We start from the raw sequence: 22,821 nt of genomic DNA on the forward strand, positions 1-22,821 counted from the left end.
GTCACATTTAGTCTGGGTCCTCGGGAAGGAGATGGGAATATGTAGCAGTTTTAATGAGAAGGTTGACGTAAACAATTGAGAGGTTAGCAGCCACTATGGAAGTTCACCCACAGGTCCCAAAACACGAAGGAGTCACGCAGTCTCTTGACCCGCTTCTGAACTGTCTTGAAAACATTTAATCAACCCAGTTAATCTCTCTATCTACTACCTGGTGCCAAGATGTCTTTAAGAGGGGCGAGATGTGGAGAGGGCAGTGGGTCCGCCATGATGAGGGTCAACAAGGGACAACAAATGAATGGGGAGTAGCACAGGGGAGCCTCTCGATAGAATGAGGCGCTTGATCTGTACAGGATGACCCGGGCACAGCGTCAGGTGCACGTAGGGATGAGTTGCACAAGGTACCTCAGATTTAAAACGCGATGAGTTGCAAATTCCGTACCTCCCTGGAAAGGGGGCACAATGATCGATACACATCGAGTTGGGTTGCACCAGGCAATTCCGGTCACACACACAGCAAAGAGTTGCAATTCCATACCTTCATGTAAATAAGGCACAACATCCAGTGCAGGATGATACAGGTTGCCCCAGACCAGTCCGGTCGCACACAAACAGGGGCAAGTTTAGAATGAGGCACTACTCCAGGTACATCCTCAACTCTGAGGTCTGCACCCTGTGAATCGGACAGCGCACGCAGTTAGCACGTCGCATGAGAGAGATGCAGCATGAATGACAAAACAGGCCACGCTGGGTCCTGCAACTGGTGAATCCACTCACCACCACTACATGCTTATGAGTGTCGAGGTCTCCGCAGTACAAGAATCACACGCCTTAGATCCGGGTAAGATTTCGGGGGCTCTTCACTAGCCATTCCGGTCTCCAGACACAAGTCTTGGGTCCATGCTCATACCACTCTGGATTAAGTAGCAAAGGTGGACACATGAGAGGGTACCGCTCTCCAGAAGTCACAGGTAGATGGTGTAGGTCCTTTGGGGGAGATCTTCGATGTCCCTGAGATCTCCAAGAGAACAGGATGCCCATGGCCAGGCCCTTGGAGAGTACACTTCAGGGCACCACACTTCAGCAGGTCCTTGGCCCAGGCCAGTCTCTATTCGGACAGTTATCCTCCATGTGCACAACAGAGTCCTCTGAAAATGTGCACCATGCAGTCTGGGTTCTCCGGCCCCACATGCGTATCTCACCCCTTGCTGAAGGATAACACCCATAGTTATACTGTTGTGTGTCTTTGAACTTGGGTGGTTTAGGGAGTTTTCTCTTTGATCCACAGATGTCGCCCCTAAATCGTAGGCCTGTCTGCCTGGGGCCTTGGAATACAGATCTTAATCTTTAGTGGGGCCTTGATCCGGCCCTTAGAGGCTAAGTGTCACAACCTCTATCTTCAATCTATCCCATTTGGCCCTCAAATGGCAGAGGTCTGCTGTTTCCGTAGGATGCCCATGTTTTATGGCTGTCGCTTGAGGAAAGCACAGGTGTGCTCTCACCGACCTGTTGTCCACTGAAGCCAGACACCACAGTCCCTGAGACTTTTGGAGCTTAGAAATGTCCATGTTCTATAAGTGGCATTTCTAAGTGAGTTATGCCAAGAAACCTTTACCAATGGAAAGGGTTTGACACTGCAAAACAATTGATATGAAACATCTCGAGGTTGCTTCACTGCAATCCACCATTGCAGTGCGACATATTGTCAACTACATCCCCTTATTAAAGTATGGAAAGAGCAGGCCTTGTGGGTAGTGAAAACACACATATATATTCCTCACTACCTGAGTGCACGTTCACTGTTGCGCACTCTGACCTTGCGATGGCATGAGGAACACGCAATTCACAGCACCAGCAGTTCCAGTGCACCCACCCGAGTCTACACAGCAGACTGGATACCAGTTTAATATGTGTGTCGGTGCACAAGCACTAGCCTGCGTTGACCAGCAGCACACACAATCATGAGCACCATAGGTGCGTAGGCACACTTGCAATGCCAAGCTGCTCATGAGTTTACTTACAATCAATGCCAGTGTGCACCTAAATGTGTGAGGGAATCCCGCATGCATGCCTTCATCACGCCATCATTAGAACGAACACGTCGTTAGTACGACTTAGTTCAGCACGCAAGCCGTTTTAACAATTTGCTTTAGAGAGCGCTGGACTTTGGAATAGGATCATTTACTTTCCAACACCTATCTGAGCACCAGCAGGGAAGGTGCTGGCCTTTAAATCCAACACCATTCCACCAATGCACACCCTCTAAAGCAAGTCGTTGTAACAACTTGCGTGATGAACAAATGCGTGCTAACGACGCATTGGTTCTTTTGCTGGCGTTGTGATATCACAGCGTGATTCCGGCTTTGACCTAAAGGAGGTTTCCCGCGCACCCATCAGTCTGCAGTGCCAGTTCGGCCGATGTTTTAGGACAACAAAACATAGGTGGGCTTTAAGTTCAGGGAAACGCGACCTGATGAGTAACAGGTCCGACAAGGATTTTAAAATATATACATTTCTAGGCTTCTCTGCTGATGAAGGAACAGTCGCAAGGAAAGGGTGAGCCCCAGTTCTTCAATAACACCTTGTCGGTGTGCATGTTCAGTTACCTGAACCCTCTTCCATTGGGTTCCAAGCAAATCACATTGAAAATTGGCAAAGCACGATTTTATCTCCCTACTGCTCTGTGGCCACCCCTATTCTCAGACCCTGCCAGTGGCAGCAGCCAGGTTCAGCTGCATGTATATACCCTTCCTCAGAAGGTGCAGTATCTTGGGGTAGGCAACTTGGGAAGAGAGGATGAGGGGATTTATAATTGCATCAACGTGATTGCAACTGGATCAGCATTCGCCTGTCGCTAGAGTATCTCACTCTTAAAAAGGAGTGTTGAATAGGTTGAGATGAAAGCTGAAGACCGAACAGGCTTCTGGAATTTTTAAAGAATCTTGGAACATGATGATGGAGTCCTTAGGGTAATTTTCCTTGAATCTCAGTCTGGCCACAATTTCACATAAAGAAAATTGTTTAAGAAGCGTATGTCAGGCAGTGATACAGTTACACGTCCTGACTACTTGAAAGGCTTTGACTTTATTGAGTAACAGTGGCTGGCTGCTTTTAGACTTGAAAATCTGCTAATATGGGGAACATGGTCAGCTGGCTAGAAGGACTCTAAAATGAGTGAAGCTTGCGGGTGTCATCCAAGAACAAGGGATGGTAAAGTGTATTTGATGAAATCTGATCTCAGATCTTGGAGATACTGAGTTTGCCTGCAGTGCAGAGGATAAAGACTTGTTTGAAGTAGTCTTTCTGTACTGATTGTCGTTTTTTAGGTTGAGCATTCAAGACCTCTTGTATATACTTTAGTATACACTTTATATACTTATATGTGCATGTACTTTGTGGGCTCTGGAGATCAGCCCTAGGACTTGTCTGCTTCCGCTTAGGGACTTTTTTTTCTGTTCAACTGCCTCTGTTTAACTGTCTTGATAGAAAACGACCAGCAGAGGTCAGTAAAATACCAGAATTGCTTTCTGCTGAGAGACTTTCTCTTGTTTATTTTTCTGGCAACTGCCTCTATTTAACTTTCTTGATAGAAAACGACCAGCAGAGGTCAGTAAAATACCAGAATCACTCTAGCATTCTCTAGATTGCAGTCCATAGAAATTGTCTTCCACGAGCACCCGTAGACAATAATATTTTTTTCACGTCTTGTATTTTCAGTGATATGACCACCGAAGGACCTGATTTTATATTAAAAAAAAGCTTCGGGCTATACTATTCCCCGTTGAAAGGCAATATTTCTCTCCATGTGTTCCCATACCTGGCTTGTCACGCAGTTTGGTGCTTACTTTCTCTCGTTGTTAAAGAACAGTAGATGTTTCAGCACCCAGGCTAATGTGCTGCATGGCTAAATACATATAAGGTCTCAAAGGCGAGACCGATTGCATTGCAAATGCTAGTTATGTCTATGTTTTGGAGCAAGAGCTAGTTGTACTGTTAATGAAATAAAAATTAAACAAAAGTGACTTTCATCACCACACCACAAGATGATGCCTTCCAAACCTGAATCTGATATTTAACTGGACCTCAATATTTGCACATCTTGTATCTTCTCACTAATCTTCAAACACACTTTGCAGTCAGCTAAGCACCTTTAATGTGCGAAATAGTGTAGCTTCCAGATACGTCTCCATCGGACACTCCATTCATTGAGTTATGGCTGCTAATGGATACATTTGTGACATCACAATGCCAGGTCCAGTGACGCAGCTTCGAGTTAGACTTGCTGCACACTGGATTTAAGACTCGAGGGTCATTTCCTCGCGCAATGCATCGCTGTGCAGGCTTCTGCTTCAAAGGCGATACGGCCGGGGATTCCAGGTGGGACGCGGACTCGCAGGCCGAACTTCCGTTACTGGGACCGGAAGACGATGTCACTTTAATTTCTGATTCTGAACAAGGACCCTGGTGAGCAGTCTACAATAGCTGTAAAGGCCACAAAGAGCCCTGAGCAGGGCCCTGCCCGCCATATACCACCACACTGAGAACAATTAACTACAATGTTTTGATCAGTTTCCATACTGTTAATAGGCCTTCCCTGTTATGCTCAGATCACTTTTAGCTTCTGAGGCACAACATTTAAGCTTCATCAAAGTCACAAATTAACAATCCTCTGAAATCTGAAACCCATTTTGAGTTTGGGCCCCGGGGCTAATGGCCCCTCTGGGTCACCAACGATTGGTACCGGCTTTTTGGTCAACTACACTTTTTAAAATACAGAATACAGATACAATTTGGTAGCAGGAAAGAAAGTGGTACCTAAGCAATTTTTGATGTTTAATTGTTAGTCAGATGTAGTTTGCAATGTTCAGCTAATAATTGACATATTTTGTTTACCTATGGTAAAATGGCGATTGAAAAAAAGGAATGATTTAAGCAGACCGTTTTTTTTCGATATTTTTTTAATTTAGAAAAGTCATGTTTAAAGAGATTCACAAAACTCTGTTTGATACTTGTTAGACTTGCTGATGGAAAATGGCATAAGTCATGCATGGGGGAATTATTAGCAATTCATAAATGGTGGAACATTTAAGTAGTGCATGCAATTATTTGTGAAACTACCCAAAGTTGAAACCATGTGCATGCTCACCTCATTTTCATTGCATTTTAATGAACATCACCAATCGCTGCCTTGGGGTGTCCATTTCGACACATCTAGGTGTCCCTTGTGAATGTGGACGCTTTCCATACTTTTCACAAATTACTGCAGCTGCAGATCAGCCTCTTCATGGGTGTCTTGGATGTTTGACCGGAGGTGTGATCGATGACTTTTTACATAGATAAATTCACACGCGCTTCTGACTGGGTTTGTGAATGAGACCTTATTAGATAATGAGCATGAAATGAAAGAATGGATCTAATTTTCTAGGCTTTCCCCATAATTCATGGGAATGTTGTAATTCCTGCAATAATTCCTGAAACAATTCAAGGGCACAGCATCATTTAAGTAAGATATGCACACTATTTGTGAAATAACATCAATGAAGCAATGTTATTACAGCAGTTCCCAAAGTCCTACTCCTGAAGCACACGTTTTATGTGGTGTGACATTTTAGGGGCATCCTTGAATGTGCTAGGTCTGTGTCTGGAGCGGCTGAACTCTGGCATTGTGAACTAGGCACAGAAGAAGACATTACGATGAAGGTCTACATCAGCAGTTCTTAACCTTTTGACTTATGTGGACACCCCACTGAATCATTACTGGAATCTCGGGACCCCCAATGATCCATTATTGGAAGCTGGGGAACTCCCCGGCCTAAGCTATTTCTAGAATTTTAACTATAAAATAATACACAAAAATACAAAAACAAGTAAAGACCGAAAAAATGCTCAAATATTTAAATATTTTGTTTACTTAACTATCAAATGTACAAAACATTTTCACATATTCAATTTTGCTTTTATATTTGCACATTATTTATTTTGATTGTATTCATTTTAATATTATTTAATTTTGTAACGCAGTCACAGACCCCCTGAATAGGTCTTGCATATCCCAGGATGACCACTACTGGTCTTGATAATGAGTAGTTTTACAGGACAGTCTCCTTCTAGGAAACATCATTTGACATTTTTTATGGGGCAGTTCCAATTTTATATATTTTGGGGCAAATATATCATGGTTTTGCTTTGCCCTTGCACCACGCAAGGGGGCGCAAGGGCAACGCAAAACCTAAGTGAGATTTATCAAACCACGCAAGCCCACCTTGCAGAGGAGTTCCATGGGTTGAAGCATGGGTGTTCCCACGCTACCACCCATGGATCTTGGCACAATCCCAGATTTACCATTAGTGGTAGACCTGGGAATGTGCCTAACAAGGAGAAGGATCTGTATTTCTCCTCTTTGTTTCCTCTTTCTATGTGTGCTATAATTTGCGGCTTACATAGAAAGAGGAAAATGACTCTCAGGATATTTTTTGTACAAGAAGGTACCCCTTCCTGCACAAAAGCAATCCTGCCTATAACGCAGGCACCCATTCAAACTGACGCTAGGGTGCCTGCATTGGTACTAGGCAGCCAAAAGTGTGCTGTATAATGTTAAATACTGCGCACTCCTGGCCTTTACCTTTCATGCAGAGCAGCAAGGTGGCTTTCTGCATTGCACTGCATGAACAATTGCTAAATATGCCCCATAGTTTTAATCTCCCGGAATTTCAGATATTAGGCTGCAATTTAGAATCAATTGCAAAACATACTAAATTGCATCTGGCAGGAATCGCATGATAGCCTAATTAATTGAGAGGGGTGCTGCTGGCTGTAAGCAATTGATACTTGCAGATCTAAGTGTTATACAAATCCTTAGTGACACAATCAATCTATTAATGCAAGGTTAGTGCTGCCTTTATACTAATTACAACTAGTAGTATTTTGTGTGTTCTCGTTTCCTGTATGTCTGAATTGGTGTCCTTGCATGCTGAGAGTGAATAACAATGTGTGTGTGTGTGTGTGTCTGTGTGTGCGTGTGTCCGTGAAAGTAACCACGACCAGTTTCCAGGAGGATGAAGGCTGGTCCAGAACTAGATACCTGACACTGTACCTAAGTGCTTAAAGTAAAGGAGATAGTCTCCTGTACCTAACTGGAACATCTTTGGAGCCTTCCTCAAGACTTAAAAACAACTTCCAACAGAATACATTCGTCTGAACAAGAAACTTGTGTCTAACGCAGATATGAGGCACCATGTGGTTGGAATTCAAGCCCACATCAGCACTCTACTTTAATTACACTCTAAACCCATATTCACCCAACTCCCTCAATTAGACTGATTTAAAGGGGTGCTATGGACAACAATAACACACCATAAGTCTCAGCCTGGGAAATGTGCCTGAAGCTGACAGCACTATAAGTCCATATTAATGGTAATACAATGTTAAGAACCATAACATTGCCTGTTTGCTATGCAGATTTTCTCTCTTGCTATCCTTTTCCCTCAGCCCATGTTGAATGTGGGTCTACAAGCCAAAGGTGGAGTGACAGTTGGTGCAGCGCAAAGATTGCCCACTCTTTATCAGTCACAAATGTCACAGACACTTATGAAATACAAGGTATGAAAGTGCACTTAGCACATGATTTATGTATGGTTTAACAAACTAATGTGAGTGTTGCACTTGACATTTATTAAAGAGTGCCTTCATTGTAGGATTAGAGAACTTACTCACATAAATGTCTTGCCTTAATTGTGACAAATAAAGAATGAAAATGTGCCTAGCTATAGTGAAGAAAGTTTCAGTTCTATAAAGGACACGGAGGCAAGGATTGTGCTAATTCTCACTTCACTTTATTACAAATTTTCAGAACAGCAGCCATTTTCTAAAATCAACAAGGAAGAAAACTACTGTTCCCAGAAACCCTAGAGAACCATGTCAAGGCCGTCTTCTAATCCACCCAACTGGTGCCAATATAGTCTGTTTTCTATTTTCAGGGCTCCCTCTTGCTTCTCATGAATCATGCTCAACTGGAGTCATCATGCGTCTTGTTTCGATCCATCATTTCTTGGAAGAGAGGAAACCCATAAATGACAATTCCGAACAAGCCTGTCAGTGTCAAGACCTCTAATAGAATTAAAACACAAATTGCCATAATCAACATATAGACCTGTAAAACATGTGGTTCAACGGAACATCATAATGGCATTACTTGTATATTTCTTAACATTGAACAGGAAAGCATTACTTAATGCCAACGGGGAGGGTAAGTGTTCAAATTGACCACTGAGTGGGATAATCCTTGCCCCTGTGTCCTTAATAGAATTGAAACTTACCTTCACTATAGCTAGGCACGTTTTCATTCTAGGTCAGGACCAGAGGCGAGGATTATGCAGTTTAAAGATTACTCACCCAACTGTGCCAGATCCAGTACTGGCTTAAAATAGAACCTCTTAAAGGTGGAGTCTGAGGACCAATCCACCGCACACATTATGTTCTCCAAGCGAGTTCTGAGGCAGAATACCTTCGAGGCCCTCACCCCTCTTACTGAATATGCCCCAAACTTCTTGATATCAATACTGGCCTTCTGCATACCCCACCTCACCCAGTGGGCTATAGTGGAAGAAAACACTGCTTTGTACGGTTTCCTTAAGGCAATGAGGAGTTGTCAGTCACCTGGAGGGTGAATCGCCACCGTCAAATCCTCATATGCTTTGAGGCACTGAACCACACATAGTTTGGGTACAACTGTAAAGGCAGGGTAGGGAATTACAAGGGTATTAAACTTGGTCAGTCTACTTACTGTAAATGACAACCCATCTAGGGAAAGCACTCTGCCTGAAAGGTCCAGGGCTCTCACGTCAGACACCAGCCTGCATGAGGCCAGGCAAAGAAGCATTGTTAACTTTGCTGACAATTCCTTTCAGGGTAAAAACTATTTGGTTGCCAAAATTGAAAGAAGGAGGCTAAGGACTTGATTGACTTCCCACATATCCAAATAACGAGGTTCCAGGGGGAGGGATAGTCTTATCCCTCAAAAGGATGTTCTCTCACTGGGCTGCCATCAACTGGAGTATGCCCTGACGAAATGGCAGACCTAAAGACATTAATAGACGAATAGGCCAACCCTTCCTTAGCCAAGGAGGACATAAAATTCAGGATATGGACAACGTCTGTGCCAATGGGCTCCACACAGCGTTGCAAAGCCCAACAAACCCATTGCGTCCAGGCTGACCAGTGCTCAAGGTTTCCACAGCCTCGTAAATATTGTTGTCCCATTGGAGGAATGCAAGGAGTCCTCCTCCTGGTAATAATCACACTCCATGGCGCTTGGTGCTCCGTGTAGCGCCAAGACTTGGGTACCTGTCTACTATAAGAGGCCCGGGGAGGCCAAAGAATACAGGCTGAGCCTAAATTTGGGACACGCAGGGTGTAAAAATGTGGTCTGAGAGTAAGCCCATAGGTTATGGGTGATCAGAGGCTCACAATAGACAGGCACAAGCCCAAGGGACGCACACACCCTACTGGTCACTGGGGACAAGTACTGCCTGCAAAGGTGTCCCCACCGGCCTGCTGAGGAAATATGAATTTTGTGATCAGTTATGTCCCCTATCGTAGACCCCAACGGCTCCATGTACATGCTATACGTACATGTATGTTCCCTCCTGCTCCAGTTTTGAAGACGCAAATATATGTGCGTCCACCGTCAACATGTCCTCTTTCAGATCCACCATGAATGGGTCAGATATTCCTTTTCTAAGTATGAAAGGCCACCGACTTTATGTGGTTCACTTTCCACATTTTACAGATTCAGGCGAGTAGGCCCGAATTCTGTCACCAAGCCTTTTCCTGCCTTCTGCCTCTGAAAGCTCCAGTCTGAGCCTGCATCTGTGACCATGAACTTTGTCTTACTCCCTGCGCGGCTAACGGTGCCTGATCCAGCCCGTAGCCTGCCAGAAAACTGTATTTCACCTTCAAGATTATCTCCTCCGCCCCTCATCCGATGCATTCCTGTCTAGCAGTTTAGGTAAACATTCCTCCAGCTACCGTGCAAAGGGGCCAGGCCTCGCTGTCCTCATGCAAGTAATTCATAGCCCCGTTACCATGGAATATTCCTACCCCCTCGCATCTAGTGTAGACACTTAGACGCTTGTACACGCACTAACAGTCAGTATAGTCAGTATAGAATAAGATTCTATCCTAAGAGACCTCTCTTTTTGGATAACACAGTTCCTTAAACATAGGATATTAGATATGATTTGGGATTAGGTTGACATAACCCCAGACTTCTGTCTCCACATGTAGAGCTAAATGTCAAGTCCCATTCTCCCCCTAGTTGCACGTCAAATCACACGTCATGCTGCTGCGCGCGCATCTCTGCCAAGTATTTTTGCTGACATTGCGAAATTCTTTCATGGAACCACCCATTTGTGACATCATACCTAATGACGTTCTTTAGTTACGCCTAGTTACACCCATTTTAGTTACGCATGTATGTCTTTATCTCTGTTATCAACTGTTACGCCTCCTGCATCTGTTTCACTGTAATGCCTCTTCTATAAAAATGATTACCTGTCAATAATGTATTGCCCTTCACTTCCTGAACCTCCGTGGTGATGGAATATGAAGCCCACAATTCGAATTGTTATTGGAATAAAGCCCGTTCCGAATCTCTAATACCACGGATTCTGCCTCTTATTTTATTGAGCTATTCTTATTAATTTTCCGCATCAAATTAAGTACCGGTAATTAAATTATTTACCACATATTTGGCGCCTGAACAGGGACACTTTCTCATCTCACGCGCCGGAGGTGCGTTGCAGGCCCGGTCTCCTGCCACAGCCGGACGGACAAACAACGCGTACCCACAGGATTTCCTGTATCTCCCTCCTGCCGAGCGGGGGTAACTGAGGCTGCGATCAACACCCAGACGAGGCGGTGAGAAGTGCGAAGTATCCCGACCAGAGCCTAGCTGAGAGAGCAAGATCCGAGGTATACAGAGGCCCACCAGGTTCCGAAGTTCCGAAGTTTCGAGTCGAGTCCAGTCCGGTCCAAGTCCAGTCCAGTTCAGTTCCGAGGCCTTCCGTTCCGAGCTACCCGGTGAGTACCATTGACGGGGAGGCGTTCTGACGTGCACATAGGTTGTGCCGGTCAAGACGGGTTTGGGTACACAAATCCAGTCTGCACTGTTTCAGCAGTGTATCTGTACTGTTTAGCAGTATATCTAGTATGTCTAGTATATAATTCAGAATTACCTAGTTAGTGCCGAGTATTATGCTTAGTGACTAGTTCCCTAAATGGCCATCATTGTTGTTCATTAAATGTTAAATGTTAAATGTTTTAAATACGTTCTGCATATTGTGGTGTGAATGACTGTTCATTATTGTGTTTTGTTGTATTAAACGTGTTCAAAATTAGGTATCAGATCAGTTCTCAATATGCCGCTCTTTTCGAAATTAAGACAGATCAAAACTAGAAAAGGGGTACTCGAAGAAGCTGTTCCCATTCCTCCTAGGGACACTCCAGGGTACTTCATGTATCATAAACATGGCCTAGACGCCATATTATTTCTTGATTTATGGGTAGACTACACCAAGGAATTACCAGAAAGTCAGAGGTGGCCCGCAGCTGGGACCTGGGATGCAGATTGCATCATGAAAGTAGAGGAAGAATTATGGAAAAAGAAAGCTAGACAATCACAGAAAGATGCCATTGAATTATGGCGTAAAGAATCATATAGACGTACAGAAAAAGCACTCAGACAGGAAGAGAAAAGTAAGGAGAATTCAAATAAAGTCCGAGAAAATCTATTAATTGAAGAAGGTACCCGAGCAAAATCAGAACAAGTAGACAGACAAAGAAATGCCCTTATGAATGGTATGTATCCTCTTCTGGCCGAAGGGTTACCTAAGGCTACTCCGGAGATACCAAAAGACTTGCCACCTCCATTGTTTCCGATAAAAGCACATCCCAAAGGGCATCCCAGAACCGCAGAAGATGTTTTCCTTTCCTCTTATTTAGACGACGCAGCTCCCGAGTATGCTAATACTGCACCACATAGACCGCCTGCCGAGGGGGTTCAACGCCAAGACCCTCCGTCTGTACCTCCGCAACAACAAACTCCGACACAAGTTCCGGCAAGCACATCTGTTTCTACAGCTGTACCCACACCTATGGTTGCTATATCACGTTCAACGAATCCTTTCACATCCAGCACCCCAGGCGGTGCTACAGGAGGTACAACAAACATTTTTTCCACGCCACCCAGAGTAAATAAACTTTCCTTTCAAGAATTAGCCCACCAACGTACGCCCAAACTAGTAACTCCCGACATGCTTAAGGAACTTCTAGTAGATTGTAGATATGACCCTGTGCCCGGCAAAGAGGACGAAATGCTGCTGGCATCATTACGTATCCGACGAGCTGCAATATATTTAGGGAGGCTACCAGGAATGACTACACATTTAGAAAATATATATCACTTTGTCCAGTCAGGGCGAGATTCTGAAAGTATTAATAGAGCCATGGAGTACCAGAAAGTGGAGATACAGGGGGAACTGTTACGTTTCCTCATAAATTGTGTGATCAGAAATCAAGACCGACCAGGGGTAAATCCGGAAGAAATGCGAATTCTTACCACATGGAGTCGGAATATATCAGAGGGGAGACATGACAGACTATTAAGTATAGTAGCTATGTGCCGAAAGATCCGCAAAGAAGTAGAACGAATACACGAAGAAAGATTAGCGGTAGACCAGCCTGAACAAAACGAGGAGGAGGAAGAATTAGAACTGCCCACAGGACAGTTAGAAACCATGGCCTATGTAGGTAGAGGAAGATCTTGTAATAATACTAGATGCTTTACTGATCCGATACGTCCGATACGTCCAGATAATAACAGAAATTTCCAAACCCCTATAATAAATATAAGGTCCCCCGAACATTCGTTCCAAGCCGCTGACAAATTACTCCGAGAACGAAGGGGTTATCATATACTCGATTCTATGGACGAACAAGAATTAGCCAGGTCAGCCGTTCACTGGGTTGACAGTCCCGGAAAATATAGTGATGATACACTAGCGCACACGTTTTTGAACCTCACCCCAGATGAACAGCGTTTAGCTGGTATCTACATGATTCAACAACTCCTTATATTATATAAAAGCCAACACTCCGATCCTGGTCCCTTACCTGATATATTGACTGAATTACTCACAAATAAATGGAGAGGTTCAGGTACTGAGTTAATTAGAGAAATACTAGAATCCAGAAAGCAGTACATTCTTTTTGTATGCCCCGAACATGTCTCCCTGCCCATCAAGGAAAGAACGACGTATTATATGGATAGACAGAATCCCTTACGCGAAGTCCACCCGATAAAAGGTGATGACAATCAGTTTAAACGTGTGTTTGTATACACACCCATATCTAAAATGGAACTATTAGAAATGAAGAAAGTGGTACCCAGTCATGACAAAGACCCAGCGGGTTTCCACCATGAAATTAAAGACATGTTGCTCATGGGAGAGTATACCTATCCCGACATTATGAAAATATTAAAGGTATTAATGCCTGCGGGCATTTACGAAAAACTCAAAGAAAAGGATTGGGAGGTGGGAGACCAAAAGATAGATTGGACAGCATTAGAAAACGAAGAAACAGCTCGAGGTCCAGGTTTAGGGCTTGGGGAAAAGACCAAAATACTACCAGGTTTATTAGTACAGGTACTGCCACGTTTATTAACTACGAAAAAGGAAGACTGGGGTGCAATCTCAGCCTGTAAACAAAAGCAAGATGAAGACACTAGTGATTTCTATGCCCGATTCGAAAAATGTTTTGGTATAAATAGTGGAATAAAAGCAAGTAGCGAATCGTATCCACATCTGTTTGTGACAAAATTAGTTGAAAATTCCTTGCCCCAAGTTAAGAATAGAGTATTGAAATTCGAGAGTACCTGGCAAGGTAACACTCCGTCACAAATGTTACAAATGCTACAGTACCATCACAATAGAATTAGAGAGGAACAAGAACATGAACAAAGACGCATGAAAGACACGAAAATGAAAATGCTAGTTTCCCAGACAATTCCAGCTGACGGTCATAAAAAGGGTATGACACAGCACAGTGATTCAGCAGGGTCTGTAAAAGGGACATGCAACTATTGTAAACAGCCAGGTCATTATATACACGATTGTCCAGTCTTAAAACATAATATCGCCACAGGTATTACAAAAGAAAGACCACGGCCACTTAGACAGGATCAGAACCAACAAGGAGCCCCGCAGCATGCACAGTCCATGCCAGCTCCGCAACAGTCTATGCCAGCCCCACCACCGCAGCCTATTGTTGCCACACAAACAACGACACGACAGATGTACCAGACCGCACAGTATGACTATCCTGATTATCAACGATACTCATGAAACAGCCTAGAGAGGGAAGTTGGCTTACCCCTTATCGAGGTCCCTGTGGATCAAGAAGGACCTTATGTACACAGTGAACTATTAGGCCAAGATAGAAAATTTTTACTTGATACAGGGGCAAGCCGAACAACCATAAAACGGAGTGAAGTTCCAGGGGCACCCCTCTCAGGCTCACAGAATATTTCCCTTGGTTTTTCAGGAAAACCTATCATTAACGAAGTATCACAGCCTCTTCCACTTACGATTGGTCCCTTGACACGAACTACAGATTTATTGCTTACTAAATCATGTCCAGAAAACCTGTTAGGTATAAAAACATTGAAAGCTCTAGGAGCTATAATATGTTGTTCTCCGGAAGGAGTAAGATTGTTTTTACGTGATTTCAAAGGGCACTATGTGTCCCGAGACATGGATCACCGACTGCAGACTTTACCCACACATTTATGGGCACAAGGCCCTACAGATGTTGGTTGCATGAACATTACACCATATCGAGTCACACTAAAGACAGGAGTGGTACTACCACGAATGCGACAATACAAGTTACCCCCAGATGCTGTAGTGGCTTTACTGCAAATCATTGACGAGCTTATTACCCAAGGAGTGGTTGTGGAAACAGACTCCAATGTATGTAATTCCCCGATAATTCAGATTCTTAAACGAACTGATCCAAAAGCCCCGCCAGTATATCGATTGGTTATTGATCTGCGCGAATTAAATAAATGTATTGTACCACAATACCCCGTAGTCCCAGACATTTCTTCATTACTGACAGCCATTGATTCCGAAGCAACATTCTTTACTGTAATTGATCTCAAGAATGCCTTTTTCAGCGTCCCAATAGATCCGGAAAGCCAATACTTGTTCGGATTTAGTTTAAATGGGCGAAGCTTTAAATTCACACGCGCACCTCAAGGATTCACAGAAAGCCCCAGCATCTATAGCCAAGCACTGAAACGAGAACTTGACAGTATCCACATGCCAGTCAACACTGCCCTGCTTCAATATGTCGATGATCTGCTGATCACCGCTAGAAGCGAACCTGAATGTGAAAAAGCCTCACTGACGGTTTTACAATTTTTGGCCGAAAAGGGGCACAAGGTGTCCCCTTCTAAGCTGCAATTCTGTGTCCAGCGAGTTGTTTACCTTGGGCACTCGCTGTCCAAGGAGGGAAGGCAGCTTACGTCAGATCGCATCCAGTTAATTGCTAACATGCCAATACCCAAGACACAAAAGGAGGTACGGGCTTTTATAGGCCTCACTTCATATTGTAGGCAGTGGATCCCTCAGTATGCATTTCTAGCAAAACCACTCATTCAGTTGACAACACAGGAGGCGGCCACATCGACTGTCCTCCCTTGGACTCAGGAACATACACAAGCTTTTGAAAGCCTAAAGAAAGCTTTATGTCAAGCACCTGTTCTAGCAACACCATGTTACAATAAACATTTTACGCTCTTTGTTACAGAACGCGAAGGTACTGCCTTGTCAGTACTCACACAGGAACAAGCAGGATCACACAAACCATGTGCTTATTTTTCTAGTACATTAGATCCCGTAGCTCAGGCTCTGCCTGCGTGCCTGAAATCAGTGGCAGCGACAGCTTTAGCAATCAGACAAAGCGATGCCATAGTGTTAGGACATCCATTGACAGTACAAGTACCACACGCAGTAGAGGTTCTTGTGAACCGAACGCAAACACAACACTTGACTATAGCAAGACTTACCGGTTACGAATTGACATTGTTTCAGCCACACATAGAAATCAGACGTTGTAGTACATTGAATCCTGCCACACTTTTGCCAGTAAACGGAACAGACCCACTAGCACATGATTGTATTGAAGTTATTACTATCACGACGAAACCCAGACAAGACTTGACAGACGTCCCATTGTCAGATCCAGACCTGACGTTGTATGTAGATGGTTCATGTATGAGAACAAGTACAGGCGAGTTAGTGGCCGCTTATGCAGTCACAACAGACACTGAAGTTATTGAAACAAATTGTATAGATACCTTGTCAGCTCAAGCAGCAGAGCTCATCGCTCTGACACAAGCCTGTATTCAAGCCACAAATAAGAAAGTCAACATATACACTGATTCACGTTATGCATTCGGAGTTGTACATGACTTCGGCGTGCTGTGGCGAGAGAGAGGTTATTTAACTTCTCACGGTGCCCACATTCAGCACGGACCCCTCATTCATGCCTTATTAGATGCAATACATCTACCCACTGCAATATCAATTATGAAATGTAAAGCTCATACGAAAGTTACTGATATCATTTCCCAAGGCAATGATCTAGCTGACAGAACAGCTAAACAGACTGCTCAAACTCACACATCTGACATGACAAAGACAATAGTTCTGACACCAACACATTGCATGACGGTTAAGGATCCCGCTCTTGACGTAATTGACATACAGACACATGCTACACCAGATGAAATAAAGAAATGGACTGAATTAGGAGGGATCCAAACGAATCAAGGATGGATGACAAAGGAAAAATCTGTATGGTTCCTTCCTGACTCTATGGTTCAAGTTATCATTAATACAATACATAGTCCAGCGCACCTAGGAGAAAAAGCTATGCTAGACAGCATTCAACACATTTGGTTCAACAAACATTTACGAGCAGCAGCTAAACAAAAAGTTCGTACCTGTATGATCTGTTGTCAGTTTAACCCAGGTAAAAGCATTCCCGTAGAACAGGGTGGATTTCAGCCTCCTGATCACCCTTTTGAAGTCCTCCAGATGGATTATATCCAGATGGAACGATGTCGAGGATTCAAATATGTTCTTGTAGTTGTTTGTGCTCTTTCCCGTTAGACGGAAGCCTACCCGGTCTCAGATTACACTGCCCCGACTACTGCCAAACAGTTGGTTCGAGAATTCTTCCCACGGTACGGTTTACCACGTGTTGTCTACTCAGATAACGGCCAGCCGTTCTCATCCGAACTAATGAAACACGTTTCACTTTTGTTAGGCTATCAATGGAAATTTCACTGTGTCCGACACCCCGAGGCAGCAGGTCTCGTGGAACGACATAACCAAACTCTGAAAATTAGATTGTCCAAAATATGTAGAGAGAAAGGTGTCGATTGGGTAATAGCCTTACCAGTTGCACTCTTTTACATGAGAATGGTAGCGCACTCTCGAACAGGGCTATCCCCTTATGAGGTGATCTTTGGCAGACCACCAAATATGTGGGGGACGCCTATACCACGCAAAATAACTGATGTTGACTGTAATATGCTGACAGATTACCTGGCTTCCTTGATGTCTGCACTACAATCTTGTCGTTCACAGGTAGCTGCAGCCTTTCCCGACAACACCGAGGTGAAACCCCATGACGTAGTTCCCGGGGACCTGGTGTTAGTGCGGAATTTTGACCGGAAGACTCAGCTGGATCCTAGGTGGAAATCGCCTCAACTTGTACTACTCACCACAAGGACAGCCGTGAAGATCGAAGGTCGCAAAGGATGGTTACATTCAAGTCATATCAAGAAATTTCATGGACTACCGTCTGATGTAAACGTTACACCTCGCGTGTCTTCACCGATTGACTCAAAGCTTCCTTTGGTTGAACAAAGCGATAAGGAACTATACAAACTAAAATTACGGTCTAGTAAGTCAGACAATTTGATTGTTTAAGTCCTCTCCAAGGTGAATCGGTCGAATTTGTCTCTGACATGTATCCCCTAGACCTGAATAGAGAAAGAAACCGAAAGATGCAGTTGAAAAAGCATGCGTACTGTAAATCACTGCGTAGTCATTGCACAGTGACGTTATTAATTTTGTTTTTCTTAAGTCTTTTAATAATCGCTGCAAGTATATTGTTGCACATATATTATCCTATTTCTAAATATGTTTACAATGTTACTGCTGAACATTCTTTTAGTGAATTACCCCCGCATGAGTTGTCCTATAGATTTGCGCTGCGCAATAACACTTTTATTAGTATGTTACATCATTCCCATCAGACTAGCAATGCTACAAATTGTTGGATATGTGGCCGACTCCCTCCCTATCAGAACTATAAGGGAATTCTGCCTCTCTTTCCATATCCGTTCACACACAATGGCTCCTGTGGAGCATGGTTTAGTTTAATTAATTCCTTAGATTCAAACTCAGTAGCTTATCAAGACAACTGGGTATGGGGAAACCTGAACTTAGTTTTGCTTAAAGTCTGCTACCCTAACAAGGAGGGACTTCCCAAAAGAACAGGAACTGATCTAGAAAATGAAGTATACGGATTAGGTAATTTTACACTTAACCTCATGATCCTGAACGTTGAATCTGAAGCTACACCAATCTTGCCCGCCATGTCCGTATTCCCAGTAAAAGGGGAACTATGTATAAGAAAGAATGGCTCCATACACATGGGCCATAGTAAATGCACCACTGTGATAAAATTCAGTGATCAAGGCAAGTCTACATTTAGAGCTTCTCGTCATTCCTACTTTATATGTGGCCAGACCGCATATATACGCCTACCTCTAGACTGGGATGGTACCTGTTACATAGCATTCCTCCTACCACCTGTTTTCCTAGCTCCTCCTGATTATCATAGAAATACTCATTTAGTACACAATAGACAGCAGAGAGATCTCCCAATCGTCGATTACACTGAAACAGCATGGGAAAAATACACAGATTTCAATAAAGGTTTCTTCCCCTATATAGGTACAGTCACTAATAGTAAGTTGATACGTAGATTAACCAGAACCCTTGAAGCAGTAGTGAACGAAACTATTTCCGCCTTAGGCAATTTAACAGAAGAGCAGTCTGCTATGCGGATTGTTGTGCTTCAAAATCGTCTTGTCCTTGACGTCATCCTGGCCGATAGGGGCGGAGCTTGTAGGGTCATCGGATCAAGTTGTTGCATTTTCATACCAGAAAATTCGCCGTCAGTATATAAAGCCATAACCCGCCTTCATAAGATTGTAAGCCAGATACACCAGAGTCCAGGCACCTGGACTTGGTCCGGTTGGTTCTGGGGCGTGTTGTCAGCCTGGGGATGGAGAATGCTCTCCTTCCTAGGTATTGGCTTTCTCATACTATTCAGTTGCTGCTTATGTCTACAATGTGGGCCAGCGATTTGTGGTCTGTGTGCCACCTTGTGTATCCCACATCCAAGTTTTCGTTCGAGATCCCGGAAGAAGAAAGAAGAACAAATGATGTTATATGAACAGATCGATGGATTGATGAAGATCGATATCTCCTAATGGTCCGAAGGGGACAAGGAGGGAATGAGGAAATATGAATTTTGTGATCAGTTATGTCCCCTATCGTAGACCCCAACGGCTCCATGTACATGCTATACGTACATGTATGTTCCCTCCTGCTCCAGTTTTGAAGACGCAAATATATGTGCGTCCACCGTCAACATGTCCTCTTTCAGATCCACCATGAATGGGTCAGATATTCCTTTTCTAAGTATGAAAGGCCACCGACTTTATGTGGTTCACTTTCCACATTTTACAGATTCAGGCGAGTAGGCCCGAATTCTGTCACCAAGCCTTTTCCTGCCTTCTGCCTCTGAAAGCTCCAGTCTGAGCCTGCATCTGTGACCATGAACTTTGTCTTACTCCCTGCGCGGCTAACGGTGCCTGATCCAGCCCGTAGCCTGCCAGAAAACTGTATTTCACCTTCAAGATTATCTCCTCCGCCCCTCATCCGATGCATTCCTGTCTAGCAGTTTAGGTAAACATTCCTCCAGCTACCGTGCAAAGGGGCCAGGCCTCGCTGTCCTCATGCAAGTAATTCATAGCCCCGTTACCATGGAATATTCCTACCCCCTCGCATCTAGTGTAGACACTTAGACGCTTGTACACGCACTAACAGTCAGTATAGTCAGTATAGAATAAGATTCTATCCTAAGAGACCTCTCTTTTTGGATAACACAGTTCCTTAAACATAGGATATTAGATATGATTTGGGATTAGGTTGACATAACCCCAGACTTCTGTCTCCACATGTAGAGCTAAATGTCAAGTCCCATTCTCCCCCTAGTTGCACGTCAAATCACACGTCATGCTGCTGCGCGCGCATCTCTGCCAAGTATTTTTGCTGACATTGCGAAATTCTTTCATGGAACCACCCATTTGTGACATCATACCTAATGACGTTCTTTAGTTACGCCTAGTTACACCCATTTTAGTTACGCATGTATGTCTTTATCTCTGTTATCAACTGTTACGCCTCCTGCATCTGTTTCACTGTAATGCCTCTTCTATAAAAATGATTACCTGTCAATAATGTATTGCCCTTCACTTCCTGAACCTCCGTGGTGATGGAATATGAAGCCCACAATTCGAATTGTTATTGGAATAAAGCCCGTTCCGAATCTCTAATACCACGGATTCTGCCTCTTATTTTACTGAGCTATTCTTATTAATTTTCCGCATCAAATTAAGTACCGGTAATTAAATTATTTACCACACTACATGGCCATGCAAATACTGACCCCACAGGGCATCGTTAATATGAGGCATACGGACCCCAGAGGGATGTTAATAGGTTATAGTGGGCAAATACAGCTCACGACAGGAATAGCAAGCAGATCGGACAGGCTGCGGTGTGACAGAGCTCCTGCAGCACGCATTTGACAGCTCTGTGAGGAAACGCGCGCTGAGAAGCCATTGTAACTCGTCGCTCTGCCATGCCCCTAATAGGCGGCAGACCACACCGCAGTGTCTGTGTTGGAAAGAAAGTCGAATTAGGTGTGCCGAGGCAGACCCGCAACAGATAATGGGTCATGTTAGGGGAAAACAGGTTAGAACTGCAACAACAGCCAACAAACTCTACTCATATGCCACATTTCAAAAAATCATTGCAGAGTGAAAAAAAGATACTTAACTGGCTGCAGCAGTGAAGAAAGAGGGAGCCCTAAAAATAGAAAACTGACTATATTGGCACCAGTTGTGTGGATAAGAAGATGGACTTGACATGGTTCCTTTGGGTTTCTGGGAAAAGTAGTTTTCTTTCCTTGTTGATTTTAGAAAATGGCTGCTGTTCTGAAAAATTGTAAGAAAGCGAAGTGAGAATTGGCTTAATCCTCGTCTTTGGTACTGACATAGAATCATCCTTATTTGGTAGAAAATGTACTCACCATAGAGATGAAATGTGACTTTCTAAATGTGTGTGCTAAGTCATGTAAATAACATTTAATGACTTGACACTGCTATTAAACACTTTCTCATATACGTAGAATGTAATCCTACTAGAAATGACGAGGAATTTAGGTAACGTGCATTAATATGCCATTGATTTAAATGTAATTCTCAGTCATACTTACCATTGAATATTATAATGATTATTGAATATTACATGTAGTATGAAACCAAATGCATTTGTTTTTTAGTTTTCTAGTTTGAACTGCTGCTTTCTAATGAGTTGCATGGTGCAGAAGTCAATAATGCTTCAGTGGCCTGGTTGTAGAAGAAGATGTTCACCTCTTGTTTCTTATGTTTTACAGCTGGAGCAGAAAATCAGTGCTACCTGTGGTGACTCAGCCTTCCAGCTCCAGTGGTGTCACCAGCTCAGCTATCACCACCATCATCCAGACTGGAGGAGAATGGAGCACGGGCCTATTCAGCATCTGCCATGACAAGAAAATATGTAAGGGTTTAAAGGCAAGTTTTTCAGAGTTGGGTCTTCCCTTCTCAGTGCATCTTAACAAGATTAGGGGCGTAGGCAGCCATGGTGAAAGAGAGGTAAAAGGCAAGCAGTAATACAGCACAATGGAGTTCTTAGACAACCCGGTTGCATCACTGCCAAAAACATCCTATAGACCTTTAACATCAACCAGGAAGTAACCTACAAAAAGGATATTTGTGAGCACCGTTTAATGCACGAGTAGTAGTCAGAGGCACTCTAACCTACCTGGAAAGCAGTGGATTTCCTGAGTGGCCAGCGGTGCCTCTGAGATGTCAGTGGCAGAGGTAGTCACATCACCTAATGCAACAGTAGATGTGTTAGGATGATTTACAGAGAATGTGTCTTTGAAAAGTGAGAATAGTAAAGTGGTGCGCGACTCCCACTTGTGCCCCCCACCCGACCCGTCATCTACACTCCCACCACAAATAGCTTGTGTTGTCCTACTTTGTGTGTACCTTGCAGCACTGCTTCAGGAGATAGTGTAGAATGAATTGGATGAATGGAATGGAAGCTCAGGATAGGGTGATCCGTTCAATAGGGTCTCTTAACTAGAGGTTTGTTGTACACGAGGCTCCCTCGGACCACCTTGAACATCTTCTTGTAGATCTAGCAACTTACACCTGTGACAAGCCTTTGTTGAACATGCCCCCAGTGAAGCTGGCAATAGTAAGTAACACGTTTCCTCTGTTTTATCAGAAAGGCCAAAGTTCTGAAACCAAAGCATGTCAAGTCAAATTTCCTCTGGTTCAAGATA

General features: G+C 43.7%; 1 protein-coding gene across 1 annotated transcript in view; it reads left to right on the forward strand.

Moving 5' to 3' along the window:
- The first annotated feature begins 4,321 nt into the window (after positions 1–4,321).
- Positions 4,322–22,821, forward strand: part of PLAC8L1 (PLAC8 like 1) — a 46,530-nt gene continuing 28,030 nt past the window's right edge. Inside the window, exons 1-2 of the mRNA XM_085615033.1 lie at positions 4,322–4,461; positions 21,886–22,028. Of these exons, the coding sequence (XP_085471159.1) occupies positions 4,322–4,461; positions 21,886–22,028 (283 nt within the window). The remainder of the gene's footprint in view (positions 4,462–21,885; positions 22,029–22,821) is intronic.

The sequence above is a fragment of the Triturus cristatus genome, chromosome 7, assembly GCF_964204655.1.
Source record: "Triturus cristatus chromosome 7, aTriCri1.1, whole genome shotgun sequence".
In the NCBI taxonomy this organism is placed as follows: Eukaryota; Metazoa; Chordata; class Amphibia; order Caudata; family Salamandridae; genus Triturus; species Triturus cristatus.